The 23,881-nt window shown below is 38.6% G+C and overlaps 1 protein-coding gene across 5 annotated transcripts; it reads right to left on the bottom strand.

The window, feature by feature from the left end:
* Positions 1-284: 284 nt before the first annotated feature.
* On the bottom strand, positions 285-19,035 carry LOC123019169 (WT1 associated protein). Of its 5 annotated transcripts, none has more exons than XM_044421828.1 (8): positions 18,778-19,035; positions 15,059-15,096; positions 14,919-14,974; positions 13,481-13,539; positions 11,765-11,892; positions 8,747-8,925; positions 2,943-3,097; positions 285-1,482 (listed from the first exon to the last, which is right to left on the bottom strand). In XM_044421828.1, the coding sequence occupies exons 2-8, from the start codon at positions 15,086-15,088 to the stop codon at positions 899-901; spliced, it is 1,191 nt and encodes a 396-aa protein (XP_044277763.1). In that variant the 5' UTR covers positions 15,089-15,096; positions 18,778-19,035; the 3' UTR covers positions 285-898. The 5 variants fall into 5 exon arrangements, with proteins under 5 accessions (XP_044277763.1, XP_044277782.1, XP_044277754.1 ...); XM_044421847.1 differs by lacking the exon at positions 18,778-19,035 and adding an exon at positions 18,633-18,642; XM_044421819.1 differs by lacking the exon at positions 18,778-19,035 and adding an exon at positions 18,403-18,626.
* Between the last annotated feature and the right edge of the window lie 4,846 nt (positions 19,036-23,881).

Genomic DNA, 23,881 nt, shown 5'->3' with positions numbered 1-23,881 from the left:
CCTCAACTTTTTTTAACAGTACACATCTAGTAACTGCATGTTATTACACAATCTAGTATTTATAAAGCAGCCATGAATACTTCCTAGGCAGCAGACAGTACATGTCACTTGCTAGGAGAAATAGCCCATTAAAAAGTTCGGTAAATGATAGGAACACCAAAAAGACATCTCTTCAACTGACTTCCAAGTACATGTTTTTGCTTATCACAGTGAAGGCCCCTACATAACAGGGTAATAAAGAAAAATCCAGTTTGCACGCGACAAATGCAGGGGGACTAAATGCATTACATTATTAAAAATTTTTATTTAGGTTTGGTCAGTACAGGTAAGATAATATTGGAGTCACAGAGCAATATGTATTAACAGGATACAAGAGTTCTTAAACTGAGTAACTATGCACACAAAATTCTTAACATTCGGTCACCTAAAGAGAACGCACAGATGCATGGTGGCAAAACTGGAACACAAACTACTACAGGACTCCCTCACCAAGTTCATTTTAGTTAGAAAACTACTGTACTGGGCAAACTTGGCAATCATTCAACTCACAGCTATTATGACAAATTCTGAGTGTTATAACAGTATGAGTAAAGAATGCCCTTACACAGCACAAGTTCTAGATATACACAGATTTGTACAGACATCATTGTGTTATACCTGGAAATAAAATTCCATTTTCAACTTCACATTAACTCAAAAATACCTTGAGCCTACACAAATATCCTTGTAGCAACATTCAACGTAATTAGTTGTTAAAATTTCAGAAGTGGCAGAGGTATTGAAGCAAAAAACCCACAAAGGCAGAATTGTGACATATATGCACTAATTTGAACAGTTCTGGACAGTTTTTCTTCTCCCAATTTAAGTGACACTATATAAAAATGTAGCAGAAAAAAGGTTACAAAACTGAACCCTGTGCATTTACATTTGAGTCCAAACCATTCTGAACATGACGAGACCCCGCAGTTCTGTTACCTTTCACATTGACTGTTTTCTCCTCTTGAGGATCGTGATTGGAGTCTGTGTCATTTGAATGGTGAGTTAGAGAATTTTCACTACCAGTGGGAGAGTCTACACTTTCGTACCCAGTACTGAGTTGATTTATATAGCTACCAGATCCTCTGCCAGTTTTATCTTCAGAGTGGTTGGAAAGCTTATTACCATTGTTTGGCGAGGGTGGAAAGTCATCCTCTGTTCCACTACTCTCTCTATAAAAACCGGGCCCAGCTGTCCTCTGATGGGAAGAGCTGCCATTGCTTGGTCCATTAGCCAGACGACTGCAGTCTTTGCTCACAGCCTCTCCCTGATCGGTAGTTTCAGAAGTTGGAGTCCGGCTGGTACCTGCAGCTGAGGTTTGTGACTGCTGCTGCTGATACTGAACCAACTGCTGGCGAGTCTCTTTCAGTTGCTGTTGTAGGACTAGAATGGTACTCTGCATACCTTCTACTTCCTCATCAAGCTGGATGATGAAATCATTCAGTTCTACACGAAGAAAAACACATTTGGAGCATACACTTAATAGCTTTTATCTGTCTCCCCAAACTGAATCAGCCACCTGAACTTATGCAGTAACATCAGACTCATATGTCTATTTTTCCTTATGTAAACTCCAATGTAACAATTTGATTGTTTACAATGTGTTTTTGCTGACTAGACAGAAAAACTTACGAGATAAGTGTGTGTGCATGAGCACACATGCACACACCTTGCCAATAAAAATACAGAACATGGGACACTTTATAGAATACCTTTTTTAATCTCAAACTACTAGCAAAAAGTTTGTAATATTAAGAGGAAACCCCTGAAAATCCACATGCATAGTATTTTGTACCAGGCTTAAATTTAGCTTCTGGTAAATCATCCTAGAGGGGAAAAATTGATACAAATGGGCTTGAAAATATGAACATGTCTAAAAACACCCCTGGGATTCCTCTGATCTGCAAACCTACAAGCCTCTCGCCTGTTGCTTCTGGTTAGTTTGCCTTAAGCCATTTGCTATAATTGACTTATACTTTCCACAAACAAATAGGCCAGAATAAGATATAAATTAGAGAGATGTAAAGTAAGAAATGCACACACATGTATATGGAAACTGGGTTTTTGTGGCAAGGATTTCTTTACTTCTGCGCAAGCAACACTAAGCCTGAGCTAGTAATCCACTTAATCTATGATTTATATGATCATTTTGTCACATTAAAAATATTTAGTATACTATCAGTATACAACAGAAGTTGAATTGTGAATTATTTTTGGTATATTGCCAATACACACACACACACACACCAAATATACATTGGCAATCCCATTTACAACAGTGGACTAAACTTTTTTTTTTTTCATTTTTAAGTGTATATTGATCTAACTCCCAGCTGGATCACAAAAAGCTTTTTCACATCTCAATTTCAAAAAAGTACTTTGATACAAAGTGTCTATTCAAGAATCAAATCCAAAATTCCTTAGGAACACAGAGGGAAGTATCCAATAGGGTGATTATGGCCCACAGATTCTCCTGGGGCTCAAAAATTACCTTCCGCAAAGTGCACCCACTGTTTATACAAGCAAGCTTCCAGGAGCAATACAAAATCAATGGAAATATTTTTTTTCTGGAAGACAGCAGGACAGCAAAGCTCATAAGGGAGCTCTACTGACCTGACTCCTTCCAGAAATATCTGGAAATGCTTGTTCCAAATGCTTTCGATACCTCACAATGTGTTTTTTTACATGTCAAAACACAGTTCACTTTAATGGGAAGCCATTAATTTAATTTGTGTTCCTTAACTATATAGTATTCTTTTGTTGAAAATAGAATCAGATAACTGACCTATTCTTTTAATATTTAAACAAACATGTTCCACAGCGGAATCTTATAATCAAATGTTTAATTTTTGAAGCCTATTCAAATACAAGGAAATTCTCTAATTTCTTTAAAAAAAATCCCTTACCATCCTGACTGCTTTTAAGCTCCTCACTATATTTCTTCTGTAAAGCCAACTCTGCCTCGAGTTGTGCAATACGTCCTTGGGACAGCTGCCTTCCAAGCTCTTGATTCTCCTGGATAAGCATTCGACACTTCGCCATTAACTTTTTGCCTGTTTGGCTGTAAAGGAAAGAGCCATCTATCACAAAATGAAGACAAAATTCTCTCATCTCTCTTGATAAAAGTTGTCACTAAAAGTGGTATTTGTTAACACACTCTTAAGTATCTTACTGCCAGTACAAAGTATTCCTACAGACACCACAGCTTGATCCATCATCATTTGTTGATCTTCTGGCCCTGCTTAGAGAAACTGAAAAGAAAGTTCTACTGATAAAGATTTTAAATAACCAAAGCATTAATGATGATCAAAGTACTTATCCATTTTTATACAAAACCAAAGCACTACATAATTTTCCAAAGAAAATGGGACTCAGCTTATGGGCTTTAAATCAAGAAGTGGCAGGAGGAAGTGCTGGAAATAGCAACATCCAGTGTTTAGCTTTCATGAACTGAAAAATCCAAATTTATTGAATGCTTAAAGTCCTTAAGGTTATATCAAATATTTGTCTAAATTAGACCCATCAAAATGAATGGGACTTAAGTTAGACTAACATAAGCTATTAACTCCATGACTATGTGCATCATTACATTATTTCAATGAAATGATGCTCACAAGTGAGAAAGAGACTAATTGGTTTTAGTACCAGAAAAAACAAAGCCTTAGGACAATTTGCAATTGGAAACATTTAAGATTTTTTGGAAATTATTCAGGTCCTTCAATAAGCAGAGTAGAATGGGAGGAGCTCCATGCTGAATGTTTGCCATCAACTTTCACTGTTGGCCTTATGCCAGGTATGCTGCTCCCTAAGTGTGCTGCAATGCAATGCAAGCCATGGCCATCTTGCACCTCATATTTAGTAATCCCCTGCAGAGTAATCCTAGAAAAAGCAGCATCCTATACAACTACAGTGTAACAGCCAATACATACATATAAAAGTAGACTAGGATGGCATTTATTGACTTGTTACTAATAGCCAGAAACATTGCAGTAGCAAAGGTCCAGAACAGAAGATAGTCTACATACAGAAGCAGCTATACTATAACCATTGCCTTGGATATTTTTTAGGTAAGCAGCTGATTACTGCTTATGACTAAATTTGCAATTATGGTGAAAGCTCATTTTTCTTTTTAAGACTAGGAAAAATTGCAAACTTCTAAGGCAGTATTTTATATACACACTTTTGTGTGCCAAGGATTTATGTAATCTTCAATTCAAAATAAACTGAAAGTCATTTTACATTTTTAGAATCAGAGTTGGCAGGGACCTCCAAGGTTCATGGAGCCAATCCACTACTAAGCACTCCTAACACATAGCCTGCTTGAAAACTTCTAACACAGAAGCAACCATCACTGTTCAAGTCAACCTGTTCCATTGTTGAGTAGTTTGCTTCATCAGGAAATTATTTTAGTTAAAACCCCATTTTGTAATTTGAATCAGTTAACTCTGGTCTTACTTGCTGGCAGAACACCAAAAGGATTTGTTCCATCATCTATCTTACAGCCTTTCAAATATTTTAGATGACAATCTTATTACCTCCTAATCATCTCTTCTCCAGGCTGAACATACTCAACTCCTTTGACCTTTCCTCACAGGATTTGGATGTCCAGGCCCCTTACCATCCTTGTTACCCTCCTCTGGACACACTTGTTTGTCAATATATTCTTCTTAGAATGTGGTGCTCAAAACTTTAGTTTTACCAGACTGGAACATGTAGTTCACATTTTAAAACTGCAGTTTCAAACACTGTATTAAGAGTATATAGTAAAATAGGTTACAGCTTAGTGGTAGAACATTAGCTTTGCATGTAGAAGATTCTAGATTTAGTCCTCTGCATTTCCAGTTAAAAGGAACTATGGTAGGCTTGGGGGAGAAATTCCACTTGATAATAGAGAACTACTGCCAGTGTTGGGTTAACTGGGCTACATGCCTGACTTGGTATAAGACAGCTTCATGTTTAAAAATCCCTTAACTGTTACGAGCTTGTAAACATCAGAAACAGTAGGCAATTCTTCTCACTCCTTTGAAGAAAATTTTCAACTGCTAAAGAAAATATTGGATCTAACTTAAAATATATAGTGAATGAAGTTATAAAAAGCTTGACAAATATGCCAGAATATTTTAAAAGCTAGGAACTTAACCACATCTGTCTCATATTGTCCTAAAAACAGAAACAAAGAGCATGCCTTTCACATGCCTTTTTTTAAAATGACAAGTGTACATGACCTATTTTCTAAGTGTGGTTCTAAATCCTTGAAGCTTAATTATATGGGTTCAATAATATCCAAGAAAGTTAATTTCACTTCCTCTGAAGGATATTTATTCATTGGAAAGCAATAAGCACCTATCCTCAAACTGTAACCAAATATAGCAATGGTTTCACCACTTAATTCCACTCTTTTGTGTCTATTCACAATACTTCAAGACTAAACAAAAATCTGACACTTCCAAAATTGGTTTCTAGTACAACTTGGATGCAAAGGACACTTCTTTCATAAATGACCAGTTCCATATAGGGAAAACTCCATACATTGGATATACATGGAACTCACTGATTCCCCAGCATGTGTACATGTGGTGAAACACAATTCTGTATGTGTAACATGTTATGCCAAACACCTGATGTTTTTTCTCCCTGGGAATAGTATCTATTTAGAAAACAATTTGTATGAAATAACCCATAGCCATCATGCAAAGCTTACTGCCAGGATTGAATGAGCTTCTTTAGACATACCAAAGGGTTTGGGCATGCCTAGTACAATGTAGTTTTGTTTCAATTCCTTCAATACCTGCAACTCTTCTGCTTGAGGGAAAAAAACAATCAACCCCACATCCCTGCAACTAATTGGATAGTTCTTTGAATCCTGATCTGTGTCTCCAAAAATGGTGACCATATGACAACATCCATGATGTATTCTTCAAGCTTACGCCAAACAAGATATACATTCTTATGAAGTTTCTAAATATTAACTTGTTGTTTGTAATAGTTCATGTTCATCAACCGTTTGTCACATGTAATAACTCAAACTGTTTCTTATATGTTAAACTACATTATAAACAGGTAAGAAATGCAAGGACAGTTACTATCTAACTATAGGGTAAATAACATAATTACAGGAAAATACCACAGTGCAAATGCTAACTATTTAACAATGATCAAAATTATAATTTAAAAAAAAATACTGTTGAGCCTTCATGGTGATGTCCCTATTAATGAAAATCTCAATTAGATGCTATGTGTGGTATCTGTTACAATCATAACACATTGTTATGTGCTCACTGGATTTCTCCCTACTGCAATCAAGAAGCCTGTTGACAAGGGCAATGCAATACAATTCTTAAAACACTGTCGGAAAATGTCAGATTTTGAGAACAGACTTGCAAAGACATTGATAGATCCACAAAAGGTGATAGGTAGATACAAGAATGATTCCTTAAACACTTAGAATAGCTTTAAAAGTGCAAAGGAGTGCATTTGCATTTTCCAGTGTAAGGTCAAAATAAACTGAAAAAATATGTGGAACCAAACAAGGAAATACTTCTTATAGGGGATAAATTAAAATCCCATTTGTTAGACCAGCCTTTCCCAACCTGGTGATCTCCAAATGTTTTGGACCACAGTTTTCATCATCTTTACATAATGGCCATTTGTCCAAAATATCTGAAGGGCACTATGTTGGGCCAGGCTATCCTCAACACACAAAAGATGTAGTCAATTATTAGGTAACCAAATAAACCTACAATATTTGAGGAAATATGATTTTACACTGATTATCTGATTTATCAGATTTGGAAATATGTATACACCAAAGACTTAAAGCTAGGAAATTGTCACCTTCTACAAGTCAAGGAAAAATAAATTTTGCAGATGTCTCATGTGAAAATGAAGTAAATTTACCCTAAGGTAAATGATGCATTTTAAACCCAAAGACATTTGATGTTACCATCTTCTATCAAAACATGAATTCATCTGGTTAAGTTGGGAGTTCACAAGCAATCTGTATGACATCCCACAATTAAAACATACCTATGAAGAATGATTTTTTGATTATACAATTCATCATGTTTCACAAAGCCAGATGTAACATTAAGATAGGCTGTTTGTTTTATGTAGGTCTTACCTCTGTATTGATGCTAGATCTCATCACACCAAGATGGTTTTCAAAAGACATAATTTGTTTTTATGCAAGGTTCTTTTCTGATGTATACCCAAAGGTTCGTATCTATCAATCATTATGATGCAATAATGATCTAAATCAAAGCTAAAAGGTATTTATGGGAGTATGTTTAATTTAATGCAAATTAATACTTCATTTCAAATATTGGAATTGGTCTGTTAACTACTTCATTCTTCTGCGATTTTACCTCCTGTGAAAGAGACTTCACTAAAAGTACACAAGTACTGTTAGTTCAATTAATGTCAAGGATTCTTTCCATTGTATTCTGAAAAAATGTGCACTAAACTGCCCCATGCTGTTGTTCCTAGTATACACTTGGGACATGGCAAGACATCAGAATGTAGCAATGCTTCTGAGCCAATGCCAACCAGCAAAATGTATGCAAAAAGCCCAGACATCATCCCTCTTCAAGAGAACAGGTCAAGACAAAGTAGCACCCTGTTCTCCATTCTTTTATAGTCATAACCCATGAAAGCTTCATATACAATAAGTACCACCAGCAGTGGTCCCTGAATTATGCAGTACAACTATTTCAAGGCATATTTATGTATGAGTGCAGTACAAAAAACTAAGTATACAATGGAATGTAAAATGCCCCACGCCAACGAAGGTACTACCGATGTGCCTTGTATAGTCTGCATATATTTTATCAGGATAAAATTATAAACAGTACTTCTGCCCTGACATGGGCAGTATAAGAATCACAACTAGTTTTTTTTTTTGATTATATACTCTAGTTGAGATCCAGAGTGAACATGACTGCTTCAACAATGTTAAGAATATGTAATTAAATTGCATTTATGTTGTTACAGCACTAGGATTTAGGAGTTCACATATTGTCAGCCATCCAAAGAACAATTGTTATTCAAAACCATGACAAGGTTCACTGAAGTTCTATGGCACCCAAATGCTAAGAAAATCAACACTGACTGTGTGCATGTTCTCACAGCTATTCAAAGCTGATTACCAAAAATGTGATTTAAACAAAATTCACCTCATTGAGTTCTGACCCAGCAGTTCAGTGAACAAGGAGCAAATCCACGGTCCTAATGGCAAAACTGACTTAATCCGTCTCTAAGTCACTAGGTTTAGGGTTAAGAGCGAAGTATATTCCATTTTTATGTTTTACTCGAATTTGACATAATCAATTCATGATTTAAAATCTCTATGTTCTCCTCCAATATGTCTGTAGACATAGTGTGCCACAGACTTTAGACTTCTGCTTCTCCCACTATTTTCTTCAAACAGAACCACTTTGCAAATGTCTACACGTTCTAGAAAGGACACTTTTTTCTGAGATGGCCACTTCTTCAGAACAGTCCGACGCTGTCAGGCCTCTGAAGCAAAGGGGGGAAAAGCTGAAACACAAGGTTCATCTGGTAAGTTTTACATTAAGCAATACAAGCTGGACAGTATAAGAATGTGGCTTTTGGCTCAAAACGTCTGAGTCTTGGTGTGGAAACGAGTACGTGGTTGTCCCACCAAAGCATTCTCTGTCAGGGAAGTCTTGACTGGGGAGTATGTTTTGTTTACCTATCAGGTGTAAATTTCCAGGCACTCAGTTCATTTTGGGCTTGTTCCAGTTTGTCTTTAGTCTGTTCCAGTTCACCTTTCATTTTTAGGAAAAACAAGTTGATGGCTGGGTCTACCATTGTTGATCTCAGTTGAGCAACACTCGGCTGCTGGACTTGCTTGAGGTACTGGATCTGATTCTGCACAAAAGGAAAGAAAAATTGTTAAGTCTGCATTTATAAAGTTTCATGCGTTCACATGAATAATTTCAGTTTGTTACCCCTATATAATTCTTAACTAACATTTTCTTGAATAGGTCAGTAAATTGAACTCAGAAAACACACAGAATATACTTGAAGATTTGGTGCAAAGTATCATTTTATGGAACACTTCAATCCAGTGTTTGCTCCACCAAAGTACTGGGTCGTACAACTGCTTTATATAATCTATCATTACCCAGCATTTATTTCCAAATTTTAACTAATTTCATCTTCAAATTATGCAAGCATGAACAATGAGTCAAAGTGCTGCTATCTGATGACAGCCTAACAAAACCCTAAAATGGGGGCAGGCAACATACAGCCCCCACAGTTGTTTTTTATGCCCTGTGCTCTGTTCCCCTCTCACTGCTGAAATTGCAGCACTGGCAAAGATCACAGCAAGTTTGTAAGACAACAAGGCATGCAAGGAGCATATGCCTTTTTTGCAAGAATAACTTTAATACTGCTTGAAATCAAGCACCCTGTTTCCCTGAGAACTTACTGCAATTTTGGCTGTCAGCATGGTAACAATTTCAGGTGAGATGAACCTCCACTGGCTTCTGAGGAAGAGGGCAGCATTATTTGGGTTTTGTGTCCCCCAAACCCTGTAAGTTGCCCAGCTCAGCACTTAAAACATAAGCAGAGAATGCAAACACTGCCTGACAATTTCTGAATCTGCTACTTGAAAAGAGAAGTATCTGAAAAATATACCATTTTTAATGTGCTGTTTGTAATTCTGTATGCTATTCTATCTCCCCAATTCTGGCCAGGTTTTGAACTTGTAGATAATGTCAAAACTGTTTCTACTCATTAATAGTACCAAAGAGAAATTACCAAAATAGGTGGCTTTGGTACTTCAAGAAAAAATGGCATTCTAAAAGTCCATTCTTACTTGAACTTGAATATGAACTTCGTTTTTAGTAAGACAAACCTCCTCCTAAAATTATTACAACAGAAAGAGAATTCCACTTAACACCTACACTGCTGCCAGTAAAAGCTATTTACTGCCCAACCAGCTAAAACAGCCAAAATAACCTTGAAAAGAGAGCCACTGTAAAATGGATGTTCTTTTACTTAAGAACCTATCACAGCCTTAAAACTGCTAAAAATCAGGAAGTCTAGGTAGTAGGAAATATGCTGTTGTGTATGCTAAGATGTTACGTTAGAGAAAGAGGCAAGGCACCTTGGTTTGTCCCACAGAAGTTCACAGGTAACATGAAGTAGTTCTCCAATCCCTAGCAATACAATCCTAGGCATGTCTACTCAAATCTACTGAGTTCAGTAGGATTTATTCCTGGTTAAGTATGCACCGGATTGCAGCCTTCAGACAAGTCACAGATTGACTGGGTTCACACAATCACAAAGGGGGAAATCAGCTATAATGGCTTACTTCTCCTACTATGTATGTGAGTCACATCCCTTGGGATTTGCATGATTACAATCATAGCTTGCTGTTTTGTGAAAAGCTGGCAAGGGTGGCTTGTTGCTGTGGTTAATAAGCAGCCCAGAACTCTTGCCTTATTTCCTCCCTTTATGATAATACATGCAGGCCTCCTTAACATCATAACAGGGATACAAGTACTCACCCATTTTACTGGGCTATTGTAAAGATATACAAAATCTACATAGTGATATAGAAATAAATAAGAAGAATGAATAATGCAACAAAGGGATATCTTGGCCACATTTATCAAATACAGTTTCCAGAGGGGATGATCATAGTAACTTTGATGCTGAACTGACAGCATTTCTACAGTAAATTCTACAAAAGGTAATGAGAATGTATCTATCAACTCCTAAGCTATAGTCTGAAAAGCAGGGAATTCTATTGTTGAAAATGACCAGGTTTATAGTTGGAATATTTGTCTAATTACTGAGTGTCAACATCCAACAATACTTCATGTGAAGCACAGCAAAGAAAAGTTAAACTTTATTCAAATCCTGTCTGTAAATTCCATTTGAAAACTGGCCAGCAAAGCTGTTGCTGTATTTACCCAGATCTAAGTGATCACTAAATGGGTCAAATAAAACTGATATTTGATTATTTTTTTTACCAAGAAGAAAAGTGATAGTGTTCTCCCTATTAGGTACAGAAAAGATATAGATATTAGGCCTACTTTATACAGCATCATTTCTGGGCCTCCATTAGTCATTTGAAAACTAGTGGAATATAAACACTAAACCAGTGACATAATGGCAGCAAATTGTTAATTGATTAATCCATTATTTGCTGGGTTACATGTGGTAAATGAGCAGCTTCCAATTTGACTATACAACCTCTGACTGATCTGACTGTAAATTGTTTCATGATGTGCAAACATGGACACTATGAGTTTTCATAGATGCACCTAGGGTTGTTAAATCAAAAGTATTTCTTATATACATCACAACAGATTTAACCGTGCAAACATTTTACTGTTATTTTGTACACACTATTGTCAGTGATGCATCTTGGTGAAAGCACCTACAGTATACATTTTGCAAATATCTTCATAACATCTATATTTTGGTTAGGTTTGGAGCTCATCTATGGCAGCCTTCACTTAAAATATAAAAATTAAGCATTTTTATACCTCCATAATGCTGTATCAAAATTTGCATTCTAAGGATATCAACTACTGACTGAAAGTTTGAAAAAAAAGAAAGGAAAAAAGGTCCCTGTAGGATAGAGCACAAAGTCCAAGCGGTTAACTATTCATATACAGGATCCTAAGCTAAAAATAATTTGTAATATATTGACACAAAAACCTTTGCCCCAAACAATGTTAACTTCACTTACAGTACACTCCTGCATTTCTTGCTCCTTAGTGGCCAGCCGCATCACTAAGATATTTTCCCTTCGAGCAGATTCTTGCTGTTGTTGTTTCAGCTTTTCTTCAGATTCTCTCAATCCCGTTACATCATTAGCTAGCGTAAAACAGTAAACAAATCACAAAGTTTATCAGTAGAAGACTTTCAAGAATTTAAGCAAAACCTGTTTCTAAGGAAAAATTATTTGGCCATCATTTTGTAAGCCGCCCCGAGGCTTCGGCGAATGGGGCGGCATAAAAATGTTTTAATAAATAAAATAAATTTTCTTCTCCTCCTCTTTTAAGTTGGCTAAAGCCATTTGTGCAAGAGGGAAACAGAATAGATCCCCTATACCGAAAGTTGATAGCAACACTGAACAAGAAATCCCAGCCCTAGTTCTACTTTCCATTCTGCTACCAACTGTCTACAAAAGTCAGAGGAAAAAGAACATGGAAATGTCATGTCCCATTACAGACATGGCACCCCTCATACTGATGCCCTCGCATCACACTCTACACTTTTAACTTTCTTTCAAGAGGGTTGAGTCATAAAAGCCTACTTCAAATGCATAATACACATCTACATATTTTGCCTACTAATCAAGAATATTCAAATCATAAAGCATGATAAAATAGATTTCTACTCTGAACAGAGAACTAAATGGTAGCTACTTCATTATTTAAAGGGAGATGGTTTTTGTACAATCATGCTAATTAAAATGTCCCACAAATACATACATTTAAGTAAATGGCACTTTTTTCTTGCAGGTGGTATTTTAACGTATTTGGAGAAGAGGGTCAGAGTATCAAGGAATCTGATCATTAGGTTGCATTCATTTCTAATGCCTACTTCCTGCAACAAGCATCAATGGTATCTGCGTGTACAGTTTTGAGAACACCGGGCGGGGGGGAGGACTGGCATTTCCTACAAACAGCATTCATTGAGTTTTGTCAACAGGTTCATACTAATTAAACCAAACCTGAGATAGAACTCTCCTAGGTATGTTAAGAAGACTCCCTGTTGCACTCAGGAGGCATGACATGCTTACCAGAACAGCTATCTGCTACTCCTTAATTGTTGTTTCCAGTACTAATCCCATGACAGGCATGTATAGTCAGAGGGACAATTTAGAGATTCATTTGAATAACTTTAAATAACCTAAACTCAATTCCGAATAACACAGAGGAGTTCAATACTTTCTGTGAAGATTTCTGACTGAATGCCATTATAAACAAAGCAAGTTAAGTTTAATTGCCTAAGGGGAGGTAAGTAGAAATAAAAACACAACCCTAAAGTAATTTTATAAACCAACTAAGGCTGCGAGGATAGGAAACAACTGTTTCAAGCTGCCAATGGGTACACAACATTTTTTGCGCATGCTTACACCAAACTGCATTGAGTATCTAGTGTTTGTGATGCCCTGTGAACTATTTAAGCAACTATGGTCCTTCACCTACCTACCTGTAACAAGTTGAATACTCTACAGGAACATGACATTAAATTATCCCTTACTTGTAAGAATAGAAAACTAGGTGGTAGGGAGTTCAGTCTACCACCTTTAGAATACATACTGAATTAACAGAATTTGGCACATGCTCATAATTTTCATCAAAATTAATTTATAAACCATTATACTCTCCCTTTTATTACTCCTACTGCTTAAGGAGTAGCTTGGGAGTGATTGACACATTCAGTTTCAACTTACAATTAAGATCTGTGTATTTTCCCTCCAGAGCTTGCACATATGCTTCATACTGCTTCCACCTAATGAGAAATGAAAAATATTTTTCACCTTAAAAATGATTAAAATTATGTCTGATGCAAATGGAGAACACATTCTCTCTCCCTCTCTCTCATACACATACAGGTTGTCTTTAAAGTTGCTAAACTTTTTCCAATCGACGACTGTGACCTACACACACCCTCACACCTAAAACATCCTAAAGACCTTATAAACATTGCTAGATCTTTGTTTGCCAGAAATTAAATCAGAAGCTTAGCATCTAGAACACACAACACACAAAAAAGTATAAAGAAAAGAGGTGTGATTTGCAAAGCTTCAGCCCCTCTTGCAGACAGCTGATCTTGCCAGTTAAAAGTTACAGCCAATTCACTCTTGAGCGTGTTCCTACTTCTCATAATGCTTGGTTGCTGTTGAGTTTTTATTCTCCGCTGTAATATTAATTTTGCTGCTACAAATTGCAATTTTAATAAGCTGGTTCAAATCACAGCATAAAATTATTTAACTCATGATAAGTGTGCTGTCAGTGATCCACTTCCATATATTGCAACAAACTGCAGTTAAGGTTGTTGGCATGATGTGTAAATGTGGGCCAATAGGTTGTTTAGGGGCTAAACAAGCTAGTAACTGACCCATGGCTTATTGTTCTGGGATGTTTAGCCCCTAAAGACCCCACTGGTCTAGGTTCACAGAGCAGGCTGGCTTACTCTGACTAAGCAGATCACAGGTTGCCTATAGTACACAGAAGAGGCTTACACATAGGACACATTCTACCTAGTTTTAAGTTAATTAATTAATCTATGACGTGCCATGTTGACATGTAAACTGGGCCAATCTTTCATGGTGATTAGAAACCATTTGAAGCAACCTAAGAATGTGTCGTAAAAATAATTCTGTCAAAGACAGGCTTCAGGTCACCCAATAAGCATAAAGGCTGAATGGAGATCAGAAGCTAGGACTCCTTGGTCCAACTCAAATACAATGTCCAAGCAGGTGCATAAGGTTCACTATACATGGCCTTTTAAATAATTATGTATCAAGTTTCTAATCTCAGGTATGCAGAACAGCATGATGGGTTAACTTCCATCAAAAACAAAGGAAACCTGAATGGCAGTACAATCCTAGTGGTATACTTTACATTCCTTCTTCTGAAACTTTCTTCCAGTTTCATTACCTCTCACAGCCACATGGTAAAATCTGATATTTTAAGTATAGGATTCCAAACCTCCTGCTCCAGATAATTTTTATACTTTATTTTTTTCTCCATAACCAATAGCAAATACTTGATCTTTCAGCTAACTTTAAATTGTTTAGCGATACACTATTGTGATGAAAGAAGCTATTCAAAATGGGACAGTGACAAATCCACTCTATTCAACTTTAAGGTAAGCTATTATTTTACCTTAAGAGCAACTCCTCTCTAGGTAGAACCTTGAAGTCTGTTTCACTAAGGCGAACCTAGAGAACAAAAATAATCCAGTTCAACACTTGCAGCTGTTATTGAGGAAAAACAATACAAGAAGTATGGTTTTTCAATATTACCTTCTTTGGAAGTGGTTCTTCATTAGTCATTGTGAACGCTGAAGAAAAAAAAAACAAATATCAATGTTATTTAGCCATCTTAGAAGTATAACCTGCATCTTTATAGCACAATGAAGTATTAAGGATGCAATCCTATTTAATGATTCCAGTAAACATCTTATAATTTTTAACAATGCTGTATCATGGGGGCTGAAAACATCTGGAATTCAACTATAATGACTCCCCACAGAAAAATATTGAAGCAGAATATGGGTTAAATATGTAAACAGCAACACTAGAGAGTAGTTTACATACATCTTTTGTTTAAAAAATCAATGAATTCCCATTTAAAAATCCTATTTTAGCTTTTAAAAATTGTATCTGAACCAATGATCTAAATGGGATTCTAGAATTTTTCCATGGCCTACAATTACATAAAGGATCTCAAATTTTGCCACTAATTCAATAATATTCTGTATTTAAACCCTTATGTCAGGATCACAGTTTATAACTTTCTATACCTAGTACATTTTAATCTACTACCAAAGTCTTTTGCAAATAATATAGAAAATCATCCAGCTATCATTTATTGTGCTAATATCTTCACAAACCGTTCTCATGTATGCTGGTCATCCCTGATCCAAAATGTAAAAGCTTCCATCTTTTGCCAGCAGAAACTGTAGAAGCACTGTGAGAGTAAAAAGGCTTTACCCTTTACGGTTAATGAGTTTCATTAGATTCAGGATTCATTAGATTTTTGCTACTTCTTTCAGCAATTAACCAATACCTTCCCTATAATTAAAGGCTAGCTTATACTCAACTTTAAGCATAAACATATCTGCATTGTTTCTACTTGGTATAACCAATCTGATGGAAGAAGTTTAACTCCTCCACAGATGGATTTCAAAACATTTGATTATGAAACATCCTAATAAAACTGATTAGGGTTTAAACTTAAGAGCCATACTGGATAAAGATTTACTGAATGTAATGAAATCATCTATGAAGAATGGGTACTTCTAAAAGAGGTGTGTTATTTTTTAAAACCCTTAAATACCTTTAAACCAGGACAAAGTGCAAGCTTACACATGTCTCTTCAAAAGCAAGTCCCTGTGATTTCAATGTGTTCTACTCCCAGGTAAATTTGGGTTGCACTGGATTGCAGACTTATGATGCAAGCCTTACACCATTATCTAGGAGTAAGGTGTACTGACTTCAGTGAGGCTTACTTCTAAATAGATACATACATGCCCATGCTGTTAGAGGCTCATTGCACTGTAAGTTTTAAAATAAAGCCGTCTGAAGGTGTCACGGTGGTGTAGCTGCCTATACAGGTCACTCGTAAATCAGTTTGAAGCCATTCCTTCATATTAGTGTTCAATCAAGCAATTTATGAACCATCTGTTCTTTCAGGGTGTGCCAACCCTAATTTTGTATTAACACGTCTATGTTCAAAGTAACTATAAAAATAAAATCATATCTACAAGATTTGGTGCTTATTAGCTAAGAGCATTACTGAAGCTTGGCTTTTCCCTTTGGGAAATGAGCATCAGTTGTTCTAGTTCTGGAGCTCTGCATGCACTCAGTGCACTGCATGCATGCACTCACGGCATGCATGCAGACTTCCGCTGGTGCAACGGCACTTCCGCTGGTGCAACGGCACTTCCCCCTCCTCTCTCCCTCTGAAGCTGCACAAGAGGACCTCCAACCTTTCACAGAAGAGGTGCACATGAGGAAGGTGGAATCCATTTCCTCAGCAGTGTCCATTTCACATATAATCCTGAGAAAGTTCATCTTCAAAACATGATCTAATTCTAAAATGCCCAACACAAAGCAACAAATGCTATATTCCTATCTGAACAACAGCATGAATTTACTAAGTGTTACAAAAATAACAATATTTTGTTAACTTTTCACTGCTCACCTGAGTAAATCTATTCATGTTGAGTTAGTGATCAATAAACTGGACATGTGTGCCACCAGTGTTAACATTGCATATGGACAGGGCAACTCTTAATGCAATAATATTTATACAATATGGAGCCCACATGGTCAGTTTATCCATAGTCTTCAACTATGCACTGGCCCTCAGATGAATGTTTTACTTTATGGTGCACTGTGGTAGCCATCAGCTGTGTGTCTGCCCAGCAGAGATATTATTTTCAGTTGTGGCAATCAGTTACTATGAACTGCAGCCAGAATTTTCTATTGGACCATTGGGACATGTTGTACTCACTGGAATCTGTCACATTATCAAAAGTAAAGGCCAGTTTGGTGTAGTTGTTAAGCATGCGGGACTGCAGACTTCGGAGCTCCAGGTTCTAGTCTTCACTCTGCCATGGAGCTAACTAGGTGACTTTGGGCCAGTCACACACTCTCAGTTCAACATACCTCACAGGGTGGTTGCTTTGAGGTTAAGATTAAGAGAAATATGTAAGTAAACTTGAGTGCCTCAAAAGGAAAAAGATGGGATATATTATTTTATATATAATAAATAATAAGGTTCCTAGTGACCAAACATGTGGACTGGATTTTTAAAGAAAAACTTCAAGCACCTAAAATCTACGTATTCCACTTGGGAAATGCAGTGTCAGATTTTATGGTATACCTACATGTTGTGGCATACATGAAGCAGCCTCCTATCTCCACAACAATGGTACTCCTAAGTGAAATACTTTAGTTCAAAGCTTAGTTAGGCAAAGCATGTTAATAAACAGTATTAATTTCCCCCATATTTCTAAGAGGCTCTTAAGCAGAAATCAAGCTTTATAAACAAGCAGGGAGACTGATATGCAATTTAACCTACTTTCACTGAGTAAAAACGCAAGAAAAAATACTGACAACTTGAAAAAATCATAACGTTCTAGCAAGACAAATGAATTCCATGTGCTATTTAGGCTAATCCTATCCATATTTACTCAGAAGGTTCTTGGCAGCGTGGCATTTACTTTCATGCAGCGGATTGCCACCATGTCCACGTTTCTATGAAGGAAGATGGCTAAGTAAGCTCCTCCTCTTGTCACAGCGCTCTAGTAAACAAGCCAGGGCTTTCCTGGGGTGGGGAGTTCTGACAGAAAGGCGGCATCTAAAGAAGAATCCATGATGGGGGAGGTGTGCGCGGCGGCCGACAGCAAGATGCTGCTGCTACTGCTGCTGCCGGGCGTGGCGGCGCTGGAGCTCCACGACCTGAGGCTGGGTAATGCCGCAACAGGCGCCGGGTCTGGCCCACCGATGCGTAGTTGGGAAACGGCTGCCCTTCTGGCGCATCTGCTGATCCTCCCCTGCGCCTGACTGGCGGGCCTCCGGTCTTCCTAAGAGCGGTGGCGGCGCCCCGCGCGTGAAAAGACGACGAGGCCACCACTCACCTCCCGCCTGTGGCGACGCCGGGGCGCCGGTCTCCTGCGCGCACCGAATCCCTCCAAGCCGGGGTTTCCCTGTCGCATCAATAACGATGACCGCCGATGCCCCGGCCCAAGAGAGACCGCCGCTGCCAGCACCACGCTCCCTTCCCGCCCGCTCTTTATTTGCTGGTTCGCTGCGCTACAAAATGGCGCCGGAGAGGGAAACGAGAGGAGCCGCCTCGCCCCTTCCTTACCTCCCGCCTTGTCCTAACGAGAAGGCAGAGCCGGCCGCAGCGCAGAGCCAACCGCTGCCACTCACTCGCAGCCGGCCCCTCCCCGGCCGCCAGCGCCCCCCCTCCCCGGCCGCGCGCTCCCTCGCGCCTCCTTGTTCACACTTACCGGCCCAGCCCGCGAGCAACTGCTCCCTGCAGCAGCGGCAGCGGCGCTTTCTTGGCGCCGGGACTACTTCCCTCACCGTCCTTCCACCCCTCCCCCCCGCGTTTTCTTCCAATGCTTGAAAGGCTTTTCGTTTTCCTGCTCAGCGAAAAGACACCGCCCTTTGCGCGGGAAGAAAAGGGGGGGGGCGAAAAAAAATGAACAATATTTTCGAGGCCGGGGGGAGGGGGTGTAGAGGGAAAGATGAGCTCGAAGACCCCAAACCCTCAACTCTCCAGTCCCGCGTCTGTCAGGGTATGCAGTCGCAAAGCATGATGGGAAAGAGGGGGAGGCGGCGGAAGGATTCGGATTTGCAGTTTGTGACCACCTGCAGGAGTGAGGCATATGCAAGCGGAAGGAGATTACAGAAGAGGTTACAGTGGCGGTGGACTGCGTACAGAACCACTTTTCTGAACTTCTAGTCTGCGTGCGAGTTAGTATCAGCGCAGCACCGCGCTTAAACCGGTTTTCTTCGAAAGTTCGGTCTGTCCCTTTTAGGCGCTCCAGATTCTTCGCATGATTGGGTTTCTTTAGTCAGAGTTGTGCGATGAACACAAGGATAAGTCTAGTCGCAAGTGGTGTGACTTCCGAATCAAATAAGTTCAGGATTGCAGCAGCCGTAGCCGCGATCTTAAAAGTAGCTTGCAGGAGCGAACGTGGGTGTTTCGATGTAGGTGGAATATACGTGCCGGTACTCTAAGACACTGGGGGTTATCACTCAAGCTGATCGGCAGCGGTTTCAGGACTAACAAAACAATACCATTCATGACCTAAGTAGAGCGCAATCCTGTGCATATTTAGGTTGGACTTGCATATCCCACTCAAGCCTGCTGTGGAATGCTTGGACTTGCACTACTTTTTTCTCACGGTGGGTAGGCTTGTGCCCTTCCGGAGATCAGTACCACGAGAAGCGACCAATAAAGTTGACGGTTCACCAAAAGGATTGCGGCCCAAATTAGTAATCCTATTCTAGGCGTGATGGCTAGCTGGAACTCCCCCATTCGGAGTGGATAGTAGTCCGAACCCTGTGGAGTCAGTACCGCCGTTCCGACTTTTCTTTAAATATCTGAAGACTTATCTACAGATTTTGGATGCCTTTAGCACGACCTTTCCATACCTTTTAGCAAGGTGCGGTTTTGATGTGTGCACTGACATAGATTTCATAGGTTAGACATTGGGGAGGCTCTTAATCGCCCCTTAATTTTTCAAGTAGCAATAAAATATTTCTTCAACTATATGTTAAGGGCAGCTGGTAGAGCTCCACATCTTGTATATATAAGAGCCACATAAGTTCACTACTTTATCATGGAACAACCATGCAAGAAGGAAATCTGGTACTGAGTTCAGAATTTATCATGCTGTAAAACGTCATTGTTTGCTTTTGAAAAATAATATGGCTGTTGCAATAAAGGTTAATACTGAAAGTGTATAGGCACTTTCAAAAGGAGAGAAGTTGAGCAGGACTTAAAGAGCTGGGATTTTGCATGGCTTTCACACACATTGAATAAGCTAAGCTATAATTGATCTAAGTAGCTGATCTATATAACTTGTTCCATGATCTAAAACTTCTCTTGAGGTGACATTTTGATTTATTTAGGGAAGATTTATATGGCCCTAAATATATCCTTTAAACAGAATGCTGAAATTACTGTCACCTCCCAGGTCACTGTATAGTGTTTGCAGCTCTAGAAATGGAACTTTTAATGGAATAGTCATTAGATCTTGAACAGTGACTGAGAGAACTGGGTTTGTTCATCCTCAAGAAGGGCAGATTGAGAGGGGATATGAAAGCATTCTACAAGAATCTCAAAGACTGTCACAAAGAGGAAGGAAAAGATCTTTCACTCATCCCTGAGCATAGGTCACGGTACAACAAACTTAAACTACAACATACTAGATTCAGGCAGGACACCAAGAAAAACTTCCTAACTGTCAGAGCAATATAACAGTGGGACCAGTTGTCAAGAGAGGTCATGGGCTCTCCCACACCAGAGACATTCCAGGTGAAATTGGACAGATATCTGAGTGGGATGGTGTAAATTGGTGTCCTATACCAGTAGGGTTTGACCCTTCAAGGCCCCTTCCAACCCTACTATTCTATGAATCTATGTGCATATTACCTTACATTTCTGTCTGCATGCACATATATTTATATCTTAAAATATGTTAAAGTGTTATATTCCTGTCATAAATTGGTGTGGATTTGGAACCCTTTCCAACAGAGTCCAATCCAAACTACAGAGAAAAACCATTATCTTCACCCCATGCTTGTGAGCTTTTTTGGAGGAAACTCAGCAGGGGAAACAATACTAAACTATGATTCTTGGTCTGATCCACCAAGGTAGTTAATAATTTCTTTGAGAGAATACACTTTCAGCCCTATACACGCATCGCTGGAGTGAGTATCACTGAACTCAATGGAATTTACTTCTGACTGAACATACTCCGGGTTTCACACATGCAGAATAAGTGAGGCCCCCAGATTTCAGTGCAAGATAGAATAAATGTAAAAAGTACTATATAGGCTTTTAAATTTTACTAATTGTAAGAATTAGATTTAAAAGCATATTGCAAGTTTCTCAAGCATTTGATTAAATTTCTTTACTACAACTTGTCCTATGAAACACATTGTTTTAAAGAGTTGGTGTTCTATGTAAATAGGGAATCCTGGGGAAACTTTCTTGTTGAGGTCAAGCATTACAAATACGGTACAAAAGGTCAAATTAGTATTATTATGGGGTTATCTTTCACTAAGTGGGGGGACTGCCTCTCTAATCACTTCCACACTGTGTGCATATCTGAATGATCTTGTATATGCACAACAATTTACTTGGTTTGCCAATTGTGAATACTCAAAGTACAGTTATAGCCAAGTCTACTCACAATTAAGTCCCCTCTGAATTTATTGAGGCTTATTCCCAGATAAGCAGTTAAAAGAAGAAAAATCGCTCTGTTCAGTAACTGTAAGTCTTCATTTCTGACAAGTTTGGGGCCTGTAACTGTTTCTAAACAGAAATATGCTTGTGTGTAAAATCACATATGCAACAAAGAGCAGCTGTTTGGGTTATTAGCCAGTTTATGTAGTTAAAATTATTTTTCCAATTATAACAAATATACACTTCTGTGTAGCACAAATGCTCTATTTCAGGGGTGGCTAAACCAAGCCTTGGGAGCCACATATGGCTCTTTGAGTTTATTTTGCAGCTCACCGTTTGCTGCTGTGGGTGCCCATTGGCGCCCACTTGCCACTCAGCACCTGCTGCCACCACCTGTGAGCACCTGCTTGCAGCTCTCAAACATCTGATATTTATCATATACAGCTCTTCTGTTGCGCAAGTCTGGCCACCTCTGCTCTATTTAGTTGTAAGTTTGCTACATTAACACTTTAGTGGCTAGATCAACCAAATTAGCATGTGGCACTATTTAGAAAAAAAACATGTAATTATAAAGTTGATATAATTCAATTATTTAACAATCTTTTTTCTTGGTGATTTGTGCTGGCTATGTGCTGTCTCCTTTACCAGAGATGGCATGCCTGCATACTCAAGTTGCTGAGGATCTTGAGCAGGAGGCAGTCTTACACCTATCCCGCTTGAGGGATCCTGTGGGCGGCTGTTTTGGCAGCTGGTTTGCCACCATGTCTATAGAGTAGTGGACCAGATGGACCTTTGGTCTGATCCAGCATGGCTTTTCTTATGTTCTTATGATTTAAATAAATCTACCTTGATTTATTCAGACTTATTTCCAAGCAAATTGACATTAGAGTATGCTGCACATTTGCAATCCAATGTATACATATTGGGGAGCAAGCCCATTTAATTTGGTTTATGTTATTACATCAGTTAATATGATTTGATTCATACTAATAATTCCAGCAGAATAGCCTTTTAAAAGCCAAACCAGATATTACCCTTGTATTGCTTGAAGTGGCATGCTCATGTTTTCTGTACATTACTACTATTAATTTTTATTGGGACCACAGTGCAGAGGAAGATGAATAACCTTCCATCTAGTATCTCCTCCTGTGTGGTACTTTGTGGGTGTGCCTGTATCAACTGTAATTAAGATGCTCTCTGTGCAAGAGAAGAATTAAAAAGAAAAAACTGCCAAGAAACTGGGAAGAAGTACAAACTTCTACAAAGGAGAGCTCCTGTGTAAGGAACTTGACCAGGATCTAGAAGAACCCTTTAAGCAGAATTGCAAAGCAAAAGGTCATAGCTGATTTAACTCTTGCCGAGGGAAATTTAATAATGTAGCCAAATCAAGGGCCACAGGTCATGAAAGCACTACACAAATGTATGATGAGGAACAGAGAATATTAATCCTTCAGGATGATAATCCAGGGAGACTGAATAACAGCTTGTGTGCTCATAGGATCGGTAGGAGAGACAAATCAGATGATACAGCCAGAAGACGTAGCAGACGACAACGTGAGTGACAGGAAACAGTACCCCAACATCACAGATGAGAATTGGCAGAAAACCAGTGCTTCAGTTTGAGCAGGAATACCATTGGAAACTATACGTAGCAGTAGTGAATGGGATTTATTTCAATTATATTCACAGCCAAGCCTAGCTAACACTGCCGTAGGCCAATCAAATTGGAGATCAGCTGTGTTATGGTCTGTTACGATCTGAACATGCTGTTGCTTTAGAGGCCAATCTAAGTGACTGCTTCTAAGAACAGTGTGCAGGAATTCCTGCACTTCTGAATAGGTGAAGAGTGTGGTGGAGTCCCAAGTGATTCCATGGAAACTACTATGTTAGTACATGTTAGTACATGGTTAGTACATAGTACATGGTAGTACTGGGAACTCCCCCCACTCAGCCATCAATATCTGTTTAATAATGAATAAAACAAAATAAAGCAATCCAGATCCATATGATAGGATCTGACAGTTATTGTGTTCTAAAGCTGAAGTTTGATCTGCATAATTAATAAACCAGCATTTAATCTATTGTAGAAGCAATTGCAATATCTGGTAACTGTTTTGATTAACGTCTTAATGCTTTTGAGAAGTCTAGAGATGTTCCGAGCTGTGGGAAATGCAGTAATATATAAGGTCACT

The sequence above is a fragment of the Varanus komodoensis genome, unplaced genomic scaffold, assembly GCF_004798865.1.
Source record: "Varanus komodoensis strain SLA01 unplaced genomic scaffold, ASM479886v1 scaffold1, whole genome shotgun sequence".
Taxonomy (NCBI): domain Eukaryota; kingdom Metazoa; phylum Chordata; class Lepidosauria; order Squamata; family Varanidae; genus Varanus; species Varanus komodoensis.
This window is presented reverse-complemented; position numbering and strand designations above follow the sequence as displayed.